Source organism: Artibeus jamaicensis, unplaced genomic scaffold, assembly GCF_021234435.1.
Source record: "Artibeus jamaicensis isolate MK-2021 breed Jamaican fruit bat unplaced genomic scaffold, CSHL_Jam_final scaffold_666, whole genome shotgun sequence".
NCBI lineage: Eukaryota > Metazoa > Chordata > Mammalia > Chiroptera > Phyllostomidae > Artibeus > Artibeus jamaicensis.
In genome coordinates, this window is record NW_026522053.1 from 743,732 (window position 1) to 767,201 (window position 23,470).

General features: G+C 38.2%; 1 protein-coding gene across 2 annotated transcripts in view; it reads left to right on the forward strand.

Moving 5' to 3' along the window:
* LOC119062473 (tRNA-uridine aminocarboxypropyltransferase 2-like) overlaps positions 1–19,411 on the forward strand; it is a 105,489-nt gene extending 86,078 nt beyond the window's left edge. Inside the window, exon 6 of one of the 2 annotated variants that reach the window (XM_053659506.1) lies at positions 19,218–19,411. In XM_053659506.1, the coding sequence (XP_053515481.1) occupies positions 19,218–19,373 (156 nt within the window). In that variant the 3' untranslated portion in view covers positions 19,374–19,411. Of the gene's footprint in view, positions 1–8,436; positions 13,310–19,217 lie in introns of those variants that run through there. The other variant, XM_053659505.1, reaches the window with a different exon arrangement.
* The last annotated feature ends 4,059 nt before the right edge of the window (positions 19,412–23,470 follow it).

The following is a 23,470-nucleotide window of genomic DNA, read 5'->3' on the forward strand; positions in this document are numbered from 1 at the left end:
GAAAAATATTCATGAGGGACCCTAGATCCTTACCCCAAATGACTGGGAAGTGTTTTCAGACTTTTCTACCTCCATTCTAACCTTGTTACCTTCTTCTATGTACCTGACCATCAACATATAACACTTAATATACTGTCATACTTGTCTTTTTTTTCTATTTACCATTTTTCCTATAATTTCATGAGAGAGAGAAAAAAAACAAAAAAATAAACTATACTATATTTAGGTGTCTTAGTATTGTTTAAGCTTGTTTTCCATACAGTTTCTGTGTTTCCCTTTTTGTTAATGGAAAACTCTATGATCAACTACCATCAGACCAAGGACCCATTAAAAGTTCAAATATCGAGGGGACAATATAATATTCTTTGGCTATAGGTTTAAAATTTTCCTCACCTTCTTTTGGGTTCTGAAAAGAATACTCTATGGACAGACATCCTTTATTCCCACAATTAGAATTCAATCTTTACTACAATCCTAAACAAAAGCTTTAATGTTGGTATTGGTGGTTTGATAACTAATAGGGTGAGGTTCAGGATAGGGTTTGTACTAGTGCTACTGCTAACTAATGCTGCTGTTGCTTCTTCTTTTTACAGTTTTGCAACATATATTATTCTAGCATTAATTAATATACCATTATAGCAGGAAACCTATCTTATGTTCTGAGTATAGCATCTAACAACAAAGTTTAAGATACAGAATGGAGACATGCCCCTTCATCTCCTCAGCTTTTGTTATTGTTATCTATGAATAAAATTCAACATAAAATCCCAAATTAATGGTGAGGTCCTAGAGTTCTCATTCTGTTTGCTTTTGTCAGCAGGAATAGTCATACTGTAGTCATCAGGAGTAGGAAAAGAATATTTGACAATCAGACTTATGATTTGGGAGGTGCTTTATAAGATAGTCGGCTGGAGTATGAGCTGAAGAAATGCATAATGAAACATCCCAAGTTACTTATTATTACAGATGGCAAAAATTTAGCTTTCTTAGTGAGGGAACCCCAAGTTCAGCCTAGTCAAATCTAGCTATAAAAATGGTACATTCCTCTGAAAAACACAAATACTGTCCACACTAATAGGTGTTTTCTTTCTTTCCTATGGAGGAAATCTATGCCATACATTTTCCCCCAATAACCTTTAATTAGTACCATCATCATAAAAACCTTAAGATGATGGGGAAATTAGTAATTTTTCAACTGGCTTCATTCTATAGAGGTAGGGCTCCTGAAAATAATAGCTTTCTTAGTCTATGGATTCATCCTCATCCTTTTTTCTTGAGCAGTTTTTCAGACATTTGAGGTAGCATGATATGAGCTTTGAATTAGGTTTGAATTAAAACTTCATCATTTATCATCATTATTTTTTTGCCAGTGGGCAATTCATGTAATCTTTTTGTGCTTATTTTCTTATCTATAATATAAAAAAAAGTTAACCTCATAGTATTGTTGTGAGAATTGAATGGGATAATGTATGTTAACTGTGTGATGCCACACACTCAAATAGTTAATCATTTTGCCCTTTCTTGCCTTGCTGATTGGATCAACAAAAAATTTGAACTGAAAGTTGGTGATTTTAATTCAGCTACAGTAATGTTTACTAGGGCTTTTCATGCCCTGGAAGTCTTGAGCTTGGGAAAGTTTTTTACTATAGAACCATCTATACTTATGAAGTTTTACCTTGTGAACGTTTTAAAAAGATTTAAACCTCTACTCAACACCAGTATTTGGTAATAATGGTCCCATGAAAACTCACTTTGTACCTATAGACAAAAGGATTTACAAAACTTTGGCATTACCTTCAAATAACCTTTTTGTAACTTGCTAATTTTGTAAGAGGATTTTTTTTCCTCAGAACAAGTCCATATCTCATGTAGCTTCACATTGCCTCAGATATGTTTGAAATATTGTCATTTATTATCAAGTAGTATGCCAAACATTTTAGTGTATCATCTTAGTGTATCATAATAACAACCTTATAAGGTAGACATTATTTTCCTCATTTTACAAATAAAGAAAATGAGCCAAAGAGAGGTTATGTCTGAGGACATATAACTAGTACATGATTACATCAGTCAAGATAGGCTAGATTATTGTGACCCAACAATTCTACTTCCAGGAATATATGTGAAGAAATCTGAAACACTAATTCAAAAGGATATATGCACCCCCATGTTTATGGCAGCATTATTTACAATAGCCAAGATTTGGAAGCAGTCCACATGTCCATCAGAAGATGAGTGGATAAAAAAAGCTGTGGTACATTTACACAGTGGAATACTACTTGTCTGTTAAAAAAAAAAAAGGAAATCTTACCCTTTGTGACAGCATAGATTGACCTGGACAGTGTTTTGCTGAGTGAAATAAGCCAGTTAGAGAAAGACAAATACCATATAATTTCACTCATATGTGGGATTTAATGAACAAGATAAACTAACAAAATAGAAACAGACTTATAGAGAACAGACTGACAGCTGTCAGAGGGGAAGTGGGTTATGGGGCTGCATGAAAAAGTTGAAGGAATTAAGCAAAAAATAAGAATTTTAAAAAACCCTAAAAAATATAGACAACAGTTTGGGCAGAGGGAAAAGCAGTATCGGCCAGGCACTCCAGGTTTGCAAAGGTTCCCCGTGCGTCTGGGCTCTCAGGCACCCAGCAGGCACCCGCCCCACCTCCACGATGCCCAAGAGGAAGGTCAGGTGAAGGAGGAGCCCAAGAGAAGATAGGCGAGGTTGTCAGCTAAGCCTCCTCCTGCAAAAGTGGAAACCAAGCCAAAAAAGGTGGCAGGAAAGGATAAACCTGCAGACAAAAAGGTGCAAATGAAAGGGAAGAGGGGAGCAAAGGGAAAACAGGCCGACCTGGCTAACCAGGAACCTAAGGAAGCTCTACCGGCAGAGAACGGAGAAACTGAAAACGAGGAGAGTCCAGCCTCGTATGAAGCAGGAGAAAAAGAAGCCAAGTCTGATTAATATCATATATCATGTCTGATCAGTGGTCCCTGTCTCCCTTCTTGTACAATCCAGAGGAATATTTTTATCAACTATTTTGTAAATGCAAGTTTTTTAGTAGCTCTAGAAACATTTTTAAGAAGGAGGGAATTTCTCCTCATCCCATTTTTTTTAAGTGTAAATGATTTTTTTTAAGAGGTGAAATCATTTGCTGGTTGTTTATTTTTTGGTACAACCAGAAAATAGTGGGATACTGAATATGGGAGGCTTTGATTGTCTTGGGTGCCGGCTAAACATTCCATAGATAGGGGTCATTTTTATATCCTGTAATACAAAGCATACTAAATGGCAATTTGGAGTCAGTTGTGCATTTACTATGTCTCGAGCATTTAAAATTACTTCTATTCCCATGTTTTTGGTAGAAGTGTTTCCTAAATAAAACCACTCCTTGATCTTGGCTCCCCCCATCAGAACTTTGTGCACTCTGTAACATCTTGTGGTAGTCCAGTGTTCCTAGTAACCTCGTTAATGTGCTGTGAAAGATTGAAAATTCAATTATGTAGTATATATATTAAATTGTAAATTAGTTGGGCTTTGATGTAACAGCATATCAACATTTACAGATATTGGTACTTGATACTCTATTAAGGAAATTAGTCCCCAAATTTTAAGCTGGAAAGTCACTGGAATCATAACTACATGACTTTACATTTTTTGGTACGTATGTTAAAAACTGTGTGCAAATTGAAATGTCTGTGTACTTCAGAACAACCAATAAAATCTCAAGAAAAAAAAATACAGACAAGAGCATTGTGACTACTAGAGGAGAAATGGGGAGGGAGGAGTTAAAAAGGGTAAATGGGTAAACAGGGCATAAATGGTGATGGAAGGAGATTTGACTTGGAGTGATGAACATACAATGCAATATACAAATGATGTGTTACAGAATTGTAGACCTGAAACCTATATAATTTCACTTTCCAATGTCACCTAAATAAGTTCAATTTTTTTAAAAAAAGATGAACTGAATTAGGCTGCAATAATTTAAAACCCCCAAATTAGAATGGCATAGTACAACAAAGGTTTATGCCTCTCATGTCTGTCCAGTGGGATTTCCAGGAGGATCTCTTCTCATTGCAATCACTTAGGGACCCAAGCTTATGGAGATATTCTTGAGACATTTCATTCTACTTTCTTGAAGGAAAAAATAAGGGGAGGTGGTGAATCATATACTGAGTTTGAAGTTTCTGCCCAGAGATGGCACACATTATTTGTGCTCACATGTCATTAACCAAAGCTACTTATATAGCCATGTCTAACTTCAAAGGGGACTAGAAAATCCAATCTGATCATGTACCAGGGAGCACTGGAATATTTGTGAATAGCCCTACTGAAAACCACAGAGACGGAGCGGGGAATCTCATTCAGATCTATCTCCAAACTTCCTTCTCTTAATTACCTCAGAAAGTTAATAGATGCTTATTTTCAGGAGATAAAAGTTAGAGGCCCTTAACCATAGGAATATTAATGTTCTCCTGTCCATGAAGAATTTGATGTCATAAAAACCTTTAATTGTCTCAGTCTGTATATGGTCCTAGATGTTTCCTAAGTACAGTGATTCATAATTCAGTGATTTGGACTTCTGCCAAGATGGAGGCATACGTGGACACACTGTGCCTTCTCACACAACCAAGTTTAAAAACAACAAACTTACCAACAAAAACACAACCAAACCACAGAAAATTGAACTATATGGAAGTCTGACAACAACGAACCCTTCAGCCAAACTGGTAAGAGGGGCAGAGCCAGCAGCAGAGCAGGGTTGGGTAGGAAAGATCCACCCGACCAACCTGGGCACACGACCCAGGCGTGCTGGCAGCCATGGACGGATCCCAGGTGTGGAGCAGCAGGTGGACCCACTGAGGGTGCAAGGCAGCAGACCCACTAAGGGCTGACCGCGGTCACACATTCGCACACAGATGAACTGGTGAAGAAGTGAGCAGTGAGATGGACCATGCAGGCCCCAGCAGCGAGAAGCGGCAGAGGGGACCACTGTTGTCCCTCTCTGACCCTGCCCCCACATACAGCATCACAAACCAGCAACCTGGGTGGCCCCGCCCTGGTGAACAACTAAGTCTCCGCTTCTCATATGTAACAGACACGAACGAGATCAAAACATGGCTGAAGAACAACTCAGAGCCCCAGAGCCAATAAATCTAAGCGAGGAAGAAATAGCCAAACTGTCAGATGCACAGTTCAAAATACTGGTGATCAGGATGCTCACAGAACTCGTTCATTTTAGTCACAAATTAGAGGAACATATGAAGGCTAAACTAATTGAAATGAATGGAAATGCACAAGAAATCAATAGTAATGGAAAGGAAACTGGGACTCAAATCAAAGGAGTGGATCAGAAGGAGGAAAAAAATGACCAAACAGAAAAGGATAAAGAAACAACAATTCAAAAAAATGAAGAGAGGCTTTGGAACCTCCAAGACATCTTTAAATGCTCCAACATCCAAATTATAGGGGTACCAGAAGGGGAAGAGGAACAGCCAGCAGTGGAAAACTTATTTGAACAAATAATAAAGGAGAACTTCCCCAAGCTGGCAAAGGAAATAGACTCCCAGGAAATCCAGGAAGCTCAGAGAGTACCAAAGAAGTTGGACCCAAGAAGGAACACACCAAGACACATCATAATTATATTAGCCAAGATTAAAATAAAGGAGAGAATCCTAGAAGCAGCAAGAGATAAGAGGACAGTCACCTACAAAGGAGTTCCCATCAGACTGTCAGCTGATTTCTCAAAAGAGACCTTACAGGCAAGAAAGAAGTATTCCAAGTCATGAAATCCAAAGACCTACATCCAAGATTGCACTATCCAGCAAAGCTTTCATTTAGAATGGAAGGAGAGATAAAGTGCTTCTCAGATAAGATCAAGTTCAAGGGGTTCATCATCACCAAGCCCTTATTATATGAAATGTTAAAGGGACTCACCTAGAAAAAGAAGATAAAAAAGATGAACAGTGAAAGGACAGCAAACTCACAGTTACTAAGAACCACACCTAAAACAAAAGCAAACTAAGGGGACAGCTAGATCAGGAGCAGAACCATAGAAATGAAGATCACATGAAAGGTTAGCAACAGGGGAGTGGGAGAGGGAGAATGGAGGAGAAGGTACAGAAAATAAGTAGCATAGATGGTAGGTAGAAAATAGATGGGGGGGAGGGCAAGAACAGTAGGGGAAATATAGAATCTAAAGAACTTGAGACACATGGTCATAAGCTAAAGGGGAGATGGTGGGGGAGGGGTGTGCAGGGTGGAGGGGAATGAAGGGGGGAAATAGAACAACTGTAATGGCATAATCAATAAAATATATTTTTTAAAAAAGAATTCAGTGATTCTACTATGTTGAGTCTGTAATGTAATATATAGTTCTTTCCACATTTTCTCTCTTGTTTGAAGAAATGAAGATATTAAAAGAAATTATGAGAACACATATACGGAACTTTCTACAGCAGTATCATGCAGATTTTCCAAGATATTTGTCTTTTTCTTATGTAATAGAGCACTTACTGTAGTAGTTGAACCATGTAGGAATTCCTTTTTTTAGGAATTCCTGTAGGTAAGAAGTGCCAGGGCTGGGATGCATCAGCAACCTAGATTTTTCCTGTCTTTCTGTTCATCATCATATATATTTGGTTTTAATCTTCATATTTATTGCCCTGTAGACACATGTTAGAGGTTATTCCACCTCTAACAATACTGTTTCAGTCCAGAAGAAAGAGCAAGCCTCTGCCTGCTGAGTCTGTCCCATTTTAAAAAGACTCTCCAGAAGCCCCACTTAAGGACTTACACATATATCTCATTGGATAGATTGTGTCATTACCCCATGCCATATTACTAGCTAGACACATTGACACCTTGAATAAAATTTTTAATTTTTTTAATAAGGAAGAAAAGAATGGGTGAATTATGAAGAAGCAACTACCAGTGACTGCTTAAAATTTATAAGAATTTATTGTACATTAAAGCTATTAAGCCCTTTTTACTTCTTGTGTTGTATATGTGAGGGAATAAATTTTCACAGACATTTTGAACTTTTTGTAGTTAAATATATTATTTTTTTGTTCTTTTTCTTCTTTTTTTTTTTTTACCATTATAAACCTATTTCTGCAAAATATATTATTTTCTTTTTTTTTTTTTTTTTTTTTTTTTGAGTAACTATGGCATTTTATTTTATACTCTAAAAGCAACTGGAATGACCATGTAGACATTTTGGGTGATTATCAATTATTTTTTTTAAATTTATTTATTTATTTATTTATTTTTTAAATTTTATTTAGTTATTTTTCAAGTACAGTTTTTTGTCTATTTTTCCCATCCCAGCCTCCCCCGCCCCTTGCTCCCCACCTCCCTCCCATTTCCATCCCCCCCCCAGTTCTCGTCCCTGTGTCCTTCCTATTTGTTCCTCCAAATCCTTCCCCCCTTTTCCCCTTAACTTCCCTTCCTTCTCCCCTCTGGTCACTGTCCCCTTGTTCTCTATTTCAGTGTCTTTGTTTTTTGGGTTTTTTTTTTTTTCTGCTTGCTTGTTTGTTTTGTTGTTTAGCTTCCTGTTAAAGGTGAGATCATATGGTATTTGTCTTTCAATGCCTGGCCTATTTCACTCAGCATAATGCTTTCCCTTTTTCTTCTTTTTTTAAACAATGTTCTCAATCAAATGTTGCTATTGTTATCTTAAAAATTTAGATAAGGGTTCTCAGGCTCAAGGAAAGAATCTGACTCAAAATGTGTTTAAAACACTGACATCTCTGTATAAAAAATAGTATATTGTTTTTATTTTTAAAATTTTTAATTTGAATAAGTGTAGGAAAGGCATAATGATCCCATTTTTTTTACAACCTCCACTGTTCTTCGTTACCCTATGAATCCACCCAGTTCACATACTTACATTAAATGGCTGGCCCTGTAGGTATTTAAATTTAGACTGGTACATATAGAGTGAGAATTATTTCAAATGCAATAAAACCTGGATATCTAACTTTTATGTAGTCCATGGACTACTTGCATTAGTAAACTATTTACCCATTACTGTCATCATGTAATTGTTATCAGGTAGCGGGAAGCTTGCAGCCTTCTGTGATTGAAAAATGAATCAACTAAATTTCTTGCAGTCTCTTTGTTACAGATCAAATTATAATGGCAACAGTTTTTAGTGGGGTTTAAATATTTTAATGTATAAAGCTAAATTTGGACTTTATCACCTATATGGAAAATCAATTTGTGTCTTTTCACTGGAGTTACTTAGTGCTATATAAGGTATGAATTTAAATAAGTTATTAATTTAGTAATCATCATATATTTTAGGGTAACTGTTGCTCTTCATAGTTAAAAGGAAATCTTCATCATCATTATCATGCTTGTTTCTGATCTAGATAGAAAACCATGACTTGCCACAGACGCATTTTTAGGTCTTTCTTTTTATCTTGACAGACTTTGCTTCGTCCTCTTCAAGCTTTATGCTCTTTCCAGCTTCAGCATGGTGCTCGAATTCGCCTCAGCAAGGAACACCTTCTGAAAAGTGGATTATATCCTAAATCAATGCCAAAGAACAAACGCAAACTCAGGAAAATGGAACTGTTAATGAACAGTGTTAAAATTTAGTACAAAGGTTCTTACAGTGCTACTTACGGTGTCTTTGGCTAACAGTATCAGATGAAGTTCTCATACAATTTAAGTCTGTGGGTTTTTTGAGTGTCTAAAGAATGAGGATTGCATACTGAACCTGCCCAGAAGAGCACTGCAAATCGAATAGCCATAAAAGCAAACAAACATAAATTACACTGACTCAGTGAAAAAGCAAGCTTTTATACTGTATTTATTTTTTTAATGTGCCTCTATTAATTTTTTCAAAACCATAATTTTAGATTTGATTAGTTGTTGAGCCGGGTTAGAAGTTTTTATTTTAAAGTGGAAGAAAATTGTTGTGCCTGATTGGAACAGTGATGTTTCCATTAATATTTTATAGATAATTAAGTGTAGACCTATGTTAGAGGATACTTCCATCAATTTGTAATAGTATACACAAACTTTATAGTTTGAAATAAGTAACAAAAATAATAATTAAGCAGTTTAGATTGAATTTACTTATTTCATAAAACAGTACAACAGAATAAAGAAACTAAGTATTCTTTGGATTATTTAGGGACTAGACTTAAACTCAGCTAATGTGATTAAATGTTCTGTTAATGCCCCTAATTTTTTATTATGGTGTAATTGGCATGTAATAATATATTAGTTTCAGGTGTACAACATGTTGATTTTATATTTGTATATTATGAAATGATCACCACAATACATCTTGTTAACATTTGTCACCATACAGTTTTCTTTCTTGCGATGAGAACTTTTTAAGATTTACTCTTTTAGCAAGTTTAAAGTATTCAGTACAGTATTACTAGCCATAATATAATCATCAAGTAGTATGTTATATCTTTATCACTTATTTATGTTCTAACTGGAAGCTTATACCTTTTGACCCACTTGACTCATTTGCCCACACTGAAACCCCGTCTCTGGCAACCACCATTCTCTGTATCTATGAGCTTTTTTTTTTTAATGATTCCACATATAAGTGATATATATGGTGGAATCTACTTCCTCCTGCATATGGGTGGAACACCTAGCCAATCTTCCAATCTTCTGAGGAACAGAGTGAGCAGCCCAGGGTATTCCAGCATATATGAAGGTTGGAAGCCAAAACTCTAGAGGACATTGAAAAATCAGACGACAAGGAAAGTGCTTCAGGACAATAAGGTCCCTGGGATCAGTGCAGGGACCAGGGTGTCTGCAGCCCCAGGCCCAGAGCCCAGTGAGTCTGCCACAGGATTCTTGGGAGAGAGCCAAATCAATGGCACCTTCCCCTGCCAAACAAGGGGGTTTGAGCAGCATCAGGATGGACCTGGATGCTTGAAGTCAAGGTGGAATGGGGAATAAGAAGGAAGTGGCAAACACAGAGAGATGGTGGTGTACCCACTGAGACTGTGGACGCCAGCTGGGAAGAGTTGGAACATGATGGAGCCTGACCCTGATAGTCTATGGTCTGGTTGGAGATTTGGGCTGTGTGAGAGGCCAGGTGCTTAACTGGAGTGGCAGGCTTGAATCAGATGAATTTCTCAAAATGAAAAAATAAGAGGCACTCAGTGGCTGTTTATGGAATTCTCCCACAGCAGCCCCCTCTGTGATCTTGGTCTGTGCCTGTGCAGCCTCTGCAGCCTCACCTCTGCTCCCAGGACCAAGGCTGTGCCCCTACCCCATCCACAGCAACAGAGCACACCCAATTGCACCAGTTTCCCCAGTGTGTGCCACGGAACCAGCTGACCCCCATCCCACCTCAGCTGTTTCCGCAGCAGAAGAGACATGTGCTGGTATCTGTAGCAGCAATCATGTTGGCATCTCTGCCCTGCAGGTCAACTGGCTCACTAAGAGGGAGGCAGAGACGCCCAAGCACAGGAGAGCAGGGCTCTGGGAGTCAGCAATCCCCAGAAAGACTGAACACAGTGGGGGAGCCAAACTACCCTGAATCGAGTCTGAGAGTCCCTAGCATCTAGGACAGCAAGAGTGAGAAGGTGATGTGTGAGTTACCCTTAATAGGTACAACTCAAGGATAGCACAGTGGTTGGACTGAAGGTGTAGTCTGGGCAAAGAAGGGTACTAGGGGGCCTGGCAGTGAATTGAGAAATTGGGCTGGAGACTGGGCAACTGTGAAGAGTGCTGATCAGACCTGGTGCCCATCCCTGCCAAAGCACTGGAAGGTGAAACCCAATGTCCCTCAGCTGCCAGGAGCCAGGGAGACCAGAAGAACTCACTTGGCAGGTTTGAACCCAGCAGGAGGCTTTTTTTTTTCAATTCCTTCTTCCTTTCCTATTTTTTATTTCCTCAAGTCAGACAGTAAAACCTGGAGCTGTGAAAGGACCAGAGTTAGACCCAAAGAGGGGTCACCCCAACAACTGAGACAGTCAGACAAATTTCATTTTGTGATTCTAGAGAACTTGCAAATTATCATATATTTCTATTAGTTTTTCAACATTTGTACATCTTTTATTTTGTTAGTATTTTTTATTTCTCTTCTGTTTAGTCTTCTTTGGTTTGTTAAATTGCATTGTTTGGTTTTCCTTGTTCTGCCTTTCACAGTGTGTTTTTAATTTTCCTTCTTTCATTTCTACATGTGTTCTAATAGCGCACTACTCTAGGTCATGTACTTCCCACTCTTGTTATTAAGATCACATAGATTCCATCATATGATTTTTGCTTCATTACTATTGTAAATAATTGCTGTTCCATATAACTGTAAATACTACACAGCACCCCTCCTGGATCATAGCTCACTTCACTATATCAGAAACTTTATTACTGTTGTGGTTAACTCTATTCTCTTGTACACTACACCTATTTTCTATCCTTTACTCTCACTATACCTCATAATCTGACATCCCACAAGCTCACTGCTCTCACAGTCTTTCCCTGCCAACAACAGTCTTACCTTTTTTCCTCCCTTTCTAAAAAGTGGCTATTTGGGTGAAATATGGTTAACACTATGCTTATCCAAAGGATCTCCAGTCTCTTCTCTATGGGTTGGTACTTTAAATTATACTATAGAATACACTCCTGCTGTCTTACTCTGTTTTGCCTCCAACTGATCACAAAAAAAGTGTAGGAGGGAGCTGTGAACACCAGTATACCTGCTGAAAGGGAGAACCCACCAAGAAAGGAACCCTAACAGATAATAATGGAAAAAGGTGAAGGAGTGAGTGGAAGCCAAAATAATCTCCACCCAGCACCATCTGGAAATACAACCAAATTGTGGAAAAATTACCCAGAACAAACAACTGAACAATAGTGAGAGAGAAGCCTCAAAACATCATACAGACAGAAGAAGAAGCTTCAACACAACCTGTTCACACCTGCACAACAAAATACAGAGGTGGTAGATGGACTGACACTTAGTTAACCAGCTGGAGGGAAGGATCCATCAAAGAAAGATCCAACAACAATCAAAACCCAAATAAGTACAGAGAGCCAACATAAATGACAGTCCAAGAACAGCAAGCTCCCAAGATCAAGGGGACTGCACTACTGTATCTTGCAGAAAAAACTGATATTGTATCTCAACATAGAAGTTGATACCATAAACGCAGGAAGTCAGAGAGATCAATTTAAGAAGCAGAGGATAACAAGAAGAGTCTCACAAACAATGGAAAGACAAAGAAACAATCACCAAATGAAAGGAAAGGAGGAAGCCTCAGAAAGAATGTTAGATGAAATAGAGGCAAGCCAACTGTCAGACAATGAGTTCAAAACAATGGTTATCAGGAAGCTCAATGAGATCACAGAGAATTGCCAGAAACTACAGGGAAACTACTATGAATTCACTGCAAACTATATCAACATGAAAATGGAAATAGAAATTATTAACAAGGGCCAAGAGGAAATGAAGAATACAATTTATGAATTGAAGACTACAGTAGAAGAAATCAAAATTCGTCTAGATGAAGCAGAAGACTGGATCAGTGAGCTGGAGGACAAGGTAGAGAAAAAACACCTGGAAAGAGCAAGAAAAGGAAAAGAGACTCAGGAACAATAAATAGGGGTTAAAGGATATTCAGGACAACATGAAACATAATAATATTCGTATAATAGTGATACAAGTAGAAGAAGATGTGAGCAAGGGACTGAACACCTGTTTGAAAAAGTAATGATGGAAAACTTCCCTAATTTGAGGAGACAAGAAGTCACACAAATTGAGGAAACACAGAGAGTTCATATCAAGAGGAACCCAGAGAGGCCCACTTCAGGACACATAATAATTAAAATGCCAAAATTCTAAGACAGACAGTTGTAGAGGTATAAAAGGAGAACAGGAAGTAACATATAATGAAGCCCCAATAAGACGAGCAGCTGATTTCTTCAGCGGATTTCTCAAAAGAGACCTTACAGGCAAGAAGGGGCTGGAAAGAGGTATTTCAAGTCATGAAATCCAAAGACCTACAACCAAGATTGCTCTATCCAGCAAAGCTTTCATTTAGAATGGAAGGACAGATATAGTGCTTCTCAGATAAGATCAAATTCAAGGAATTCATCATCACCAAGTTCTTATTATATGAAATGTTGAAGGGACTTACCTAAGAAAAAGAAGATAAAAAAGGTGAACAGTGAAAGGACAGCAAACTCACAGTTATCAACAACCACACCTAAAACAAAAACAAACTAAGAGGACAGCTAGATCAGGAGTGGAAACATAGAAATGAAGATCTCAAGGAGGGTTAGCAACAGGGGAGTGGGAGGAGGAGAAGGGGGGAGAAGGTACAGAAAATAAGTAGCATAGACAGTAGATAGAAAATAGATGGGGGGAGCGAGAGAGTAGGTGGAGGGAGGGGGAATAGAGCAAATGTAATGGCATAATCAATTAAAAAATAAAAAAATAAAAAAAAGAAACTAAAATAAATAAATAAATAAATAAAATTAAAAAAAAGAAAAAAATAGATGGGGGGCAAGAATAGTATGGGAAATACAGAATCTAAAGAACTGGAGACATATGGTCATAAACTAAAGGGAGTAATGGTGGGGACGGGGGGGTAGGGTGGAGGGGAATGAAGGGGGGAATAGAACAACTGTAACAGCATAATGAATAAAAAAATAAATTAAAAAAAAAGTTTTCATGTGGGTTACCTGTGTTGATGGCCTCTCCTGTGGTTCAATATTTCTCTTCCACTGAGAATATTTACTAAGATGGAGCCTTGAGAGCTGATGGAGAACATCTTTTCTACAACACTGGTGCCACAGAACAGTCAGCCCACACAAACACCAGGAACCAGCACCCACTCAGAACCCCAAACTATATATCAATTACAAAGATGCTGAGCAAACAACTGATATAGAAAAACACACGGACTTGAGTAAATGTCCTTTCTCATGGGAGAAGTAAAGGAGAAAATACATCTCTGACACATTCAGCAAAGAGTTAAGTGTTCTGGGCCATCTTCCTTAATGTGTGAGTACTAAGAGAGTCAAGAACGTCACCATGGATATATCTGGCTGCATCTGCCCATTATTTGTATTGAACAGGTTGCTACAGGATGTTTTTTTTTCTAGTCTCATTATGTGTGTGCAATGACAATTAAGTAACAGGAATGAAAACTAAAAAGGAACAATATCTGCCCCTGCTGGGTTTAATCTCATTAGTGTAAAATCAAATGACTAGTCCTAAAAGTGTTCCAACAGGCAGCCAAGACAGCACTAAAGTTGCAAGTATCTTTTGCATCACAAGGAGAAAATGAATCAGAATGGCTCACTCTATTGAAGACACCAGAGCCATTTCTATAACAAGACCATATTATGGATTGAATAGCACTGTGTCTCTACCTACTTGAACAGCAGGAAGACTACCATGACATATATCCCAGACTTCAAGTTCACAGCATAAAATACCATCAAGCATTTTAAGGACAGATGTCATATTTCCTTGGGTTGACTGTGAAACCTGGGAGATGCTTATTTTGCAGTGCTTGATGGCTTACATAATCTTTGAGCATGAGGGTTTTTTTCTAATTGACCAAACCAGCCACCTATAAATTAAATTTACCAGCAGCACTGAGTAGCTCTCAGAGAAAAATGCAAAATGGAAAGATCTGTCCAATGTAAGCCTCAGAGTGCATTTAAAATTAAAGGACAGAGCATCTGGGAAGCACATCAGCCAATACTGGTCCTTAGCTAAGCCTCTGGGAGAATATCAGTTTTTCCTTTCCCTCAGAAATGTTGAGAAATGTCAGCTACAGCTGTTTTGAATCAAGATGATTCAAGAAGTCTTGGGATGGAAGTCCATGCAAAAAAAATGGCCCCCATAGCCGGGGGGCCAAGCCCAGAGCATTTTCCTCAGTGATACACTGACATGGAGCTTTATTTTCTGAGTACTTTTATACTTAATCCTACTATTCCTTCACTCTGAAAAGCAGAAAAAAAAAGGCATGCCAGTATTTCAGGTGGTGAAAGTGAGGCACAGATATGAATCCCAGGCATATCGATCATCTTTAATTAATTGTCCCACTGAGCTCACCAGTCCATGGAAGCCAGGTACACATGTGCCAATATCTATCTAGAAAAATTTCATTTGGCATGAGCCATGGACACTACGCCCTTCCCTGACTGGGCCTGAAAAATGAATTACTTTGCCTGCCCAAGATAGAAAACATCAAACATTTCTCCAGGCAAGGACCAGTGAAAAGTAAACTGCCAGATCAAGCAACCTTTAACAGGAGTCCAGAGTTAGGCCTCGGGGTGGGGGAGGGTCTCTCTGAATCCTCTACAAATATGAGCAAAAGTGTAAAAAATGTGCGTGTGTGAATTCATGAGAAAAACTTTGTCAGATTATTTACCTTTATGACTGGGAGAAGGTTAAGAATCCTGATATCTACACATAAAGAAACCCCATGTTATTCTGGAGAGGCTGAAAAGAAAGCGAGTGCTGTGGGGGCAACTTTGCCCTCAAGTCTCCCCATGGGCCATGGATAAAACTAAACACTAGCAATACATGATCTGCTTGGGGAGGAGAGGTGGCCAGTTTCTCAGAAAAAAAAAAGACCTTGAGCCCCTTCCTTCAGAGGCTTTAATTGGGTTGTAATACACAGGAATACAAGGCAGCAAGGATCAAAAGTAGAAAACATTTTAAAGAAATATTGGGGCTTTGTCTGAGTCAGAGTCTGTCAGGAAGGGGATTTTGCAGAAACTTTAGGGTTTCCTGATCCGACCCTTAACATATGAATGAAAACACTCTTAGCAAAGCAGGTTTCACAGGATTTTAAAGGAATTCTTTCTTATGCCAAATTTCCCCCAGATTCGCTCTAAGAAGGTAAGGAGCTGCACTCCTTGCCTTGCTAGAAGTGAGGGAGGACCCCATCAGGTTTTCAGTCTTCAGTGGATTAGAGCCAGAAAGCACTTCTCCCAGATGTCATGGGGGATTTAGGCTATGTCACATAGCTGGGGGGCAAGGGTCCATTGCTCACTCTTTGTTGCAGCCCCCTGAGTCCTTCCATGATGGCCTCCCAAGTGATTGAGTCTGGCTTAGGTTGCCCCTCTCTCTGTGAGGAGTCTTACCCATCACCGACTTCCAACCATGCTTTGGGGGCAGGGAGTAAACTGAGGCAGCATTCACTACCAGAGACAGGTTTTTGTCTCCTGTGGCTCAAATTCCGGAGGTCGCTCACTTATCCTTAGCCATGGGGGGTAGTTACAACTCCTGAAACTAGGCAGAGCTGTACCCCAATGGTGTACAGTTAGGAACATTTGAAGAGAGAAAGGCTCTGTGTAAGATGCCATGATCCCACTCATCAAATCTGGAACATGGTCAATTCTTCAAAGCAGTGGAAACCTCAGGGGGCAAGATACTGTCAAAAGGAGGCAGTGGTCTGCACTGGAAGAGCATAGAGTTTTGGACTTTGGCTTAGGTTTGCCAATATTAACCACATGATCTTAGTCAAGGTATTTAATATTGCTTATGTGGTGTTTCCTCCTCTTTACAGAAAAGAATAAAAATATGACAAAAATGAAGAGTCCCACCATTTAGCATTGTTGCAAGGATTCAGTGACATGATATAGGTCAAGTTCCCAGCAAATAGAAGACCCTCAATAAATGTTTCACTTCCCCTTCCCGTGTTTAAATGCCTTAAGAAAGGATAATAAGAAGGGGAAAATAAGGAAGGGAAAGGAAAGGAAGGGAAGGGAAGAGAAGAGAAGGGAAAGGAAGGGAAGGGAGGGAAAAAGAAGAAGCGAGGGAGGGAGGGAGAAAAGGAGGGAGGGAGAAAAGAGGGGAGGAGGTAAGGGAGGGAAGGAAAAAAATTGACCCTGCCCCTGGCCTGGAAAAATTGTAAGGAATCAAAACAAGAGGGTCAGTCTGTGGCCTGATAATAGAATAGAAAAAGGACACAAGGACTTTACAGAATGAAGCAAGCAGAGGACAGGGCCTCAGGTATCCTTGGATCAACACCAGCAAATAGGAACCTAGAAAGCTGGACTCAAACTCAAACCTCAGATTTCCTGGTCCAGTGATCTTATTTCTCCCTAACTCCTGTTCCCACATAACTTTCTTTTTCATATTTGTGTTCTCTCCCTCTCCATTTAAGTGTAAGGCAGGGATGTCAAACTCATTTTCACTGGGAGCCACATCAGCCTCACGGTTGCCTTCAAAAGGGCCTAATGTAATTTTAGGACTGTATAAATGTAACTACTCCTTAACTAGGGGCAAGGAGCTTAGTGCTGCCACTGGGTAGAAACAAGGTGCTGGGCTGAATAAAACAAGGTGGACAGCCAGATTTGGTCTGCAGGCCTTGTGTTTGCCACCTGTATTATAAACAAAAGATCAGAGTATTGTTTCCCCCAACTCTGTCAATGTAGTGTATTGCCTAATAGTCTTACTTTTTTAACCTGTATGAGGGATGAAAAAGAATTTTTGTCACTGTTTTATTTTGATACCCATTTATTATGAAAAAAGTTGTCCATCTCTTAATGTGTTTAACATCTTTGAGTTAACAGTGGTGACCAGAAGAAGAGTGTCTTGCAGACCTCCGACTTCAGGGAATGTAACTGATCAAGGGTCCCAGCAGGTATCCTTTGTTCCCAGCCAATAACTAAGTATGGCAAAAGACTCCTCAGATAGTGATTTTGGCTGAATGACTCCCAACAATTTTGCAGAAGTTTTGTGTAGACTGCATCACAGTTTAGGACACTTACACTCAAATTTCTTTTCTTCTCTCCTTCACTTAGTATCAGACTCGCAACTGTGATCTGAGGCCTGGCCTCACCTCTCTCTACTCCTTTCTCTTTCCCTCTCCTATGCATTTCCCCTTGCACTTTTAATCCTGTAATTTTTTTAATTTTCATTTTATTTAAAAAAATTTTTTAATTAATTTTATTTAGTTATTTTTCTTTTTTTAAAATTTTTTTATCATCGTTCAAGTACAGTTGTCTTAATTTTCCTCCACCACTCCCACCCACCCCAGCCATCCGCAATTCCTACCCTTGATCCTACCCACCTTTGGTTTTTGATATCTACTCAGAGGTCTAGACTAACACAGTAACTGTTCATATACTTTCAACATCATTTGATTGTTGTACTGAACTTTTCTATTGATATTTAGGTGTTCCTAATATAGTGATAGCTTAGCTGTTTTCTGTCATGTGTTCCAATTATCCTTCCTTAGTTGGTGTTGGATCTATAGCTTAGTTTATGATATTTTGTCCATGTCAAAGCATATGTAGGATTTCTGAGTAATAAATGAGAGTCTCTATAAAGGTGTAGATATAACTCCTCTTGATATGGAAACCTAGGAACCAAAAAGTTGTAGGTCCAACTCACACTCATGCAAAAAGGTAAAATAAGAGGAATAATAGAAGACCTACAGCAGCCACTGGTCTGTAAAACTTCTTAAATCCCTCTGAGAAGGCACAGCAAGTGTCCCCCACCCTGTGAGTGGAGAATGCTCAATAAGAGGAGCTCTTCAACCATTATTGTTGGTGGCCCTTGGCTTTTTCTTTCTCCATATTCATCTTTGAAGATCTCTAAAACAGGTGTTGAAGAACATACCCTCAATGAACACTGAGCAGCTTTCTCCATCACCTTTCACCCAAAAGCTGTTTTATGTCTCCAATAGTCATAGTTTTCCAAAGTGTAGGCTAGTTGTTCTTTTCACAATATAACTCTCCTAAAACTTAACTTTGTTATTATTTGAGGCCTATAAGCTCCTTGTGCCAATAGCCATGCCTGTGGTCCTCTTCTAGACATTCTTCTTGGACTTACTGTGTTTCTTTGCTTTCTCATCTCCCTGCTACCACCTCCTTCTCTGTCTTTGTCTCTCCTCTCTGTATCCACTCTTCTGTCTGTCTCTGTCTCTTATGTTTACTGTGGGGACTGTAGGTCTATCAGGTTATGAACCAGAGCCACAACTTTAGTCTCTCTTCCCTGAGACATTTTTCCCAGTAAAAGAACTTTCTGGGTACTGCCTCATTATCTGGACTCTCATTCTAAGACACTTTACTCGATCCAAAGGTTTTAACACATACCACAGCCATACTCTGATTTTGCTATTTGCCAAGAGAATGTGTTTTAATCAGCCCTTGTTGCTCAGTTTTCTCTTTCACCACTTGGGCTTCAGAACAGTGGTCCCTTCCAAGACCAAAGGCTCCGAATTTCTAAAATCCCTCTTTTCTTTTTAAATTCCTCCTAGGAACAAAAACAAAGACAGCCCAGAGAAAGTAGAAGGATGGAAATAACCAAAATCAGAGCAAAATTAAATGACATAGAGAGTAAAAGCACAATTTTACGGATCAATAAATTTAGAAGCTGGTCCTTTGAAAAGATAAACAAAATCAACAGCCTTTAAGGAGACTCATCAAGAAAAAAAAAAAAGAAAGGACCCAAATAAACACAATAAAAATAGAAAGAGGAGAGATTACAACTGATACCTCAGAAATACAAAAAAAAACTGTAAGAAATTACTCTAAAGAACTATATGCCAAAAAGATTAAAACCTTGGTGAAATGGGCATATTTTTAAGAATATAATCTTTTAAAACTTATTGAAGAAGAAGTAAAAAGCCTGAGAAGACCAATAACAACTGATGAAATTGAAGCAGTAACCAAAAATCCCAACAAACTAAAGCCCTAGACTACATGGTTTCACAGGAAAATTCTACAAAATATTGAAGGAAGAGCTCATCCCTATACTTCCCAGACTGTTCCAAAAAACCCAAGGAGATAGAAGACTCCCAAACCCCTTATGAAGCCGACATCATTCTCATCCCACAACCAGATAAACACCCAACAAAGAACAAAAACTTCAGGCCAGTATTGCTGATGAATATAGATGCAAAAATCCTCAACAAAATATTGGTAAACAGCATCCAGCAATACATTAAAATGATCATACACTGTGATCAAGTGGGATTCATCCCAGGAATGTAAGGATGGTACAATATTCACGAGTCAGTAAAGGAAATACATCACATAAACAAAAGAAAAGTCAAAATCCTCGTAATCATATCAATAGATGCCGAAAAAGCATTTGATAAGATGCAGTACTTATTTATGAGAAAAACACTCAGCAAAGTGCTAATAGAGGGAGAATTTTTCAACATAATAAAGGCCACTGATGAGAGACCTATAGCCAATATCATTCTTAATGGGCAAAATCTAAAAGCTTTCCCATAAATTCAGAAGTGAGACAAGGATATGCACTTTCACCACTCCTATTCAACACAATATTGGAAGTCCTATCCACAAAAATGTGACAAGAAAAAGAAATATAAGCCAAATTGGAAAGGAGGAAGCAAAACTGTCATTGTTTGCAGATAACATGAGAGTATACAGAGAAAATCCTATAAAATCCACCAGAAAACCACTTAACCTAATAAATGAATTTGGCAAAACAGTGGGATAAAATATCAATATTCAGAAATTGAAGGTACCTTTGTACAACAACAATGAAATCTTAGAGAGATAAGTTATGAAAAAATCCCATTTGATATAGCAAGAAGAAAAGTAAAGTACCTAGGAATATACCTAACCAAGGCTGTAAAAGACCTGTACTCAGAAAAGTACACAACACTAAAGAAAGAAATTAAGGAAGACAAAACAAATGGAAGCATGTATCATGCTCATGGACTGGAAGAATTAACATTATCAAAAATGGCCTTAGGCAATTTATAAATCAATGCAATCCTTATTACAGTACCAAGGACATATATCACAAATATAAAACAAACATTTCAAAAATTTATATGGAAGCATAAGCCACCTCAAATATCTACAGCAACTTTGAAGAAGTAGAACAAAGTAGGAAGGATCACAATATGCACTACCAAATGTATTACAAGATCACTGTAATCAAAATGGCCTGGTACTGCCACAAGAAAAGACACATGTACCATTGGAACAGAATAGAGAGACCAGAAATAAACCCAAGTCTCTATGGTCAATTAATATTCAACACAGGGAGCAGAAGCATAAAATGGAGTAAAAGTAGCCTCTTCAAAAACTGGCAGGAGATCTTAACAGCTACATGCAAAAGAATGAAACCATATCGCCTAGTTACACCATACACAACAATAAATTCAGGGTTGATAAAAGACTGCAATATAGGTCTTGACACCTTAAAAGTTCTAGAGGAAAACATAGGCACAAAAAATCTCAGACATTCCTTGCAGCAAAGTTTTCACTGAGATGATCCCTAAAGCAATGGACATAAAGAAAAGAATAAACAAATGGGACGTCATTAAAATAAAAAGCTTCTGCACGGCTAAAGAAAACAGCATTAAAATAAAAAGAGAACAAACCGTATGAGAAAACGTATTTGTCAGTGATACCACAGCAACAGTTTGATCTGCAAAATATAGAAATAACTCACATGACACCACTCCAGGAAGACAAATACCCAATTAAATAATGGGCAAAGGATTTGAACAGACATTTCTTCAAGGAAGATATACAGAAGGGCCCAGAGACATATAAAAAAATGCACATCATCACTGGCCATCAGAGAGATGCAAATTAAAACCACAATGAGATCCCACATCACACCAGTGAGAATGACCATCATAAACAAAACAACAAACAACAGGTGTTGGAGAGAATGTGGAGAAAAGGGAACCCTAGGGCACTGTTGGTGGGATTGCAGACTGGTGCAGCCACTGTGGAAAACAGTATGGAATTTTCTCAGAAAACCGAAAATGGAACTGCCTTTTGACCTGGAAATTCCACTGCTGAGATTACATCCTAAGAGCCTTGAAACACCAATCCAAAAGAACCTATGCACCCCAATGTTCATAGCAGCACAATTTACAATAGCCAAGTGCTGTGAGCAACCTAAGTGCCCATTAGTAAATGAATGGATTAAAAAGGTATGGTGCATTTACACAATGAAATTCTATGTAGCAGAAAGAAAGAAGGAGCTCCTACCCTTTGTGACAGCATGGATGGAATTGGAAAGCATTATGCAGAGTGAAATATTTCATGTGGTGAGGAACAAATACCATATGAGTTCACCTTTAAGTGGAATCTAATCAACAAAACAAACAAGCAAGCAAAATATAACCATAGACATTGAAATTAGGAGAAACCAACATTAATCAGAGGGGAGGTGGGAGAGGATAATGGGGGGAAGCTGGGAAGAATTTTTAGGAAGAACTATAAAAGACACAGGGACAAAACCAAGGCAGGTGGAAGCAGAGGAGGGAGATGGAGATAGCTGGTGTGGCAGGGAGTGCTGTGGGGTAAATGCAGACAACTGTATTTGAACAACAATAAAATAATTTAAAAAAACAGAAGAGCAAAGAACTCTGGCATTTTGCTGTCTTTGCCACCTTGTACAAAGAGTACAGTTAGGACAAACAATAGATAGACCAAAAGATTAGTGAGGGGGGATCTTTGGTGAATAAGGGCTTCTACACAAAACAAACAGGTAATCTAGAAAGCCTCTCAAAAGCCTAGAGCAGAATACATGCTTCAAAACCAAACAACACACAAAAGTAAGTTGTTTTACTATACACTAACAATAAACAATCAAAATTAAGAAAACAATTTCATTTATAGTACCATCCAAAATAAAACAATTATGAATAAATTTAACCAAGGGGGAATCAGACTTGTACATTGAAAACCACAAAACATTGTTGAAAGTAATTCAAGAAGACAAGAAAGAACTCTGCTATGTTGCAAAACAATGTATCTGACGAATATATATGTATATATATATATGTGTGTGTGTGTGTAATATGATATATAATATGTAAAATTTACCTTTTACTATAGACTGTAAACCTGAGAAACAACTATACCTCACAGTATATATTTGGCAAAATTATTGAAATAAATGTCTAAAATCATGAAAAAAGAATTAGAGCTATCAGTATGAATTAATCATTCAGAGAGAATAAGAAAAAAAAGCTGTTGTTCTTCCTGTTTCTGATAAATAAAAGAGGCTAGAAACAACAACAACAAAATAGCACATCTAGTGCTCAGACTTGTTTTCTAAATACTATTCACCATTAAAAGTCTATAAGGAATCTTAGGTAAATCATTTATTCCAAGGATGAAGTGGGAAATTACAAGATGATTCTGGAACACCTTGTGCTAAAATGTAAGTAAGTGCTGAAAAATACAGAGAAATCACAAAGGTTACAAGAGCCAGTTTGAAGTGGCTCTCTATAGACAAATTGATTCAGGCAAGAATCAGCAATGAATATTAAAAACCCTTGATATAGGTTTGTGTGCAAACAGTATATTTCACAGCTCACTTGGGAGGGGCACCGGTAGTGTCCTTCTCAGGTCACTGGGGAAAATGTGTAACTGAATTCTACAAGACGCCTGCTATATTAGGCCACTCTACCAAGCCTGGAAGATGAAGCAGCTATACTTAATACGTACAAACAAACAGGGAGGCAGCCTAAGTGAGGAAACAAAGAAAGTCTCAAATAAAAAATAG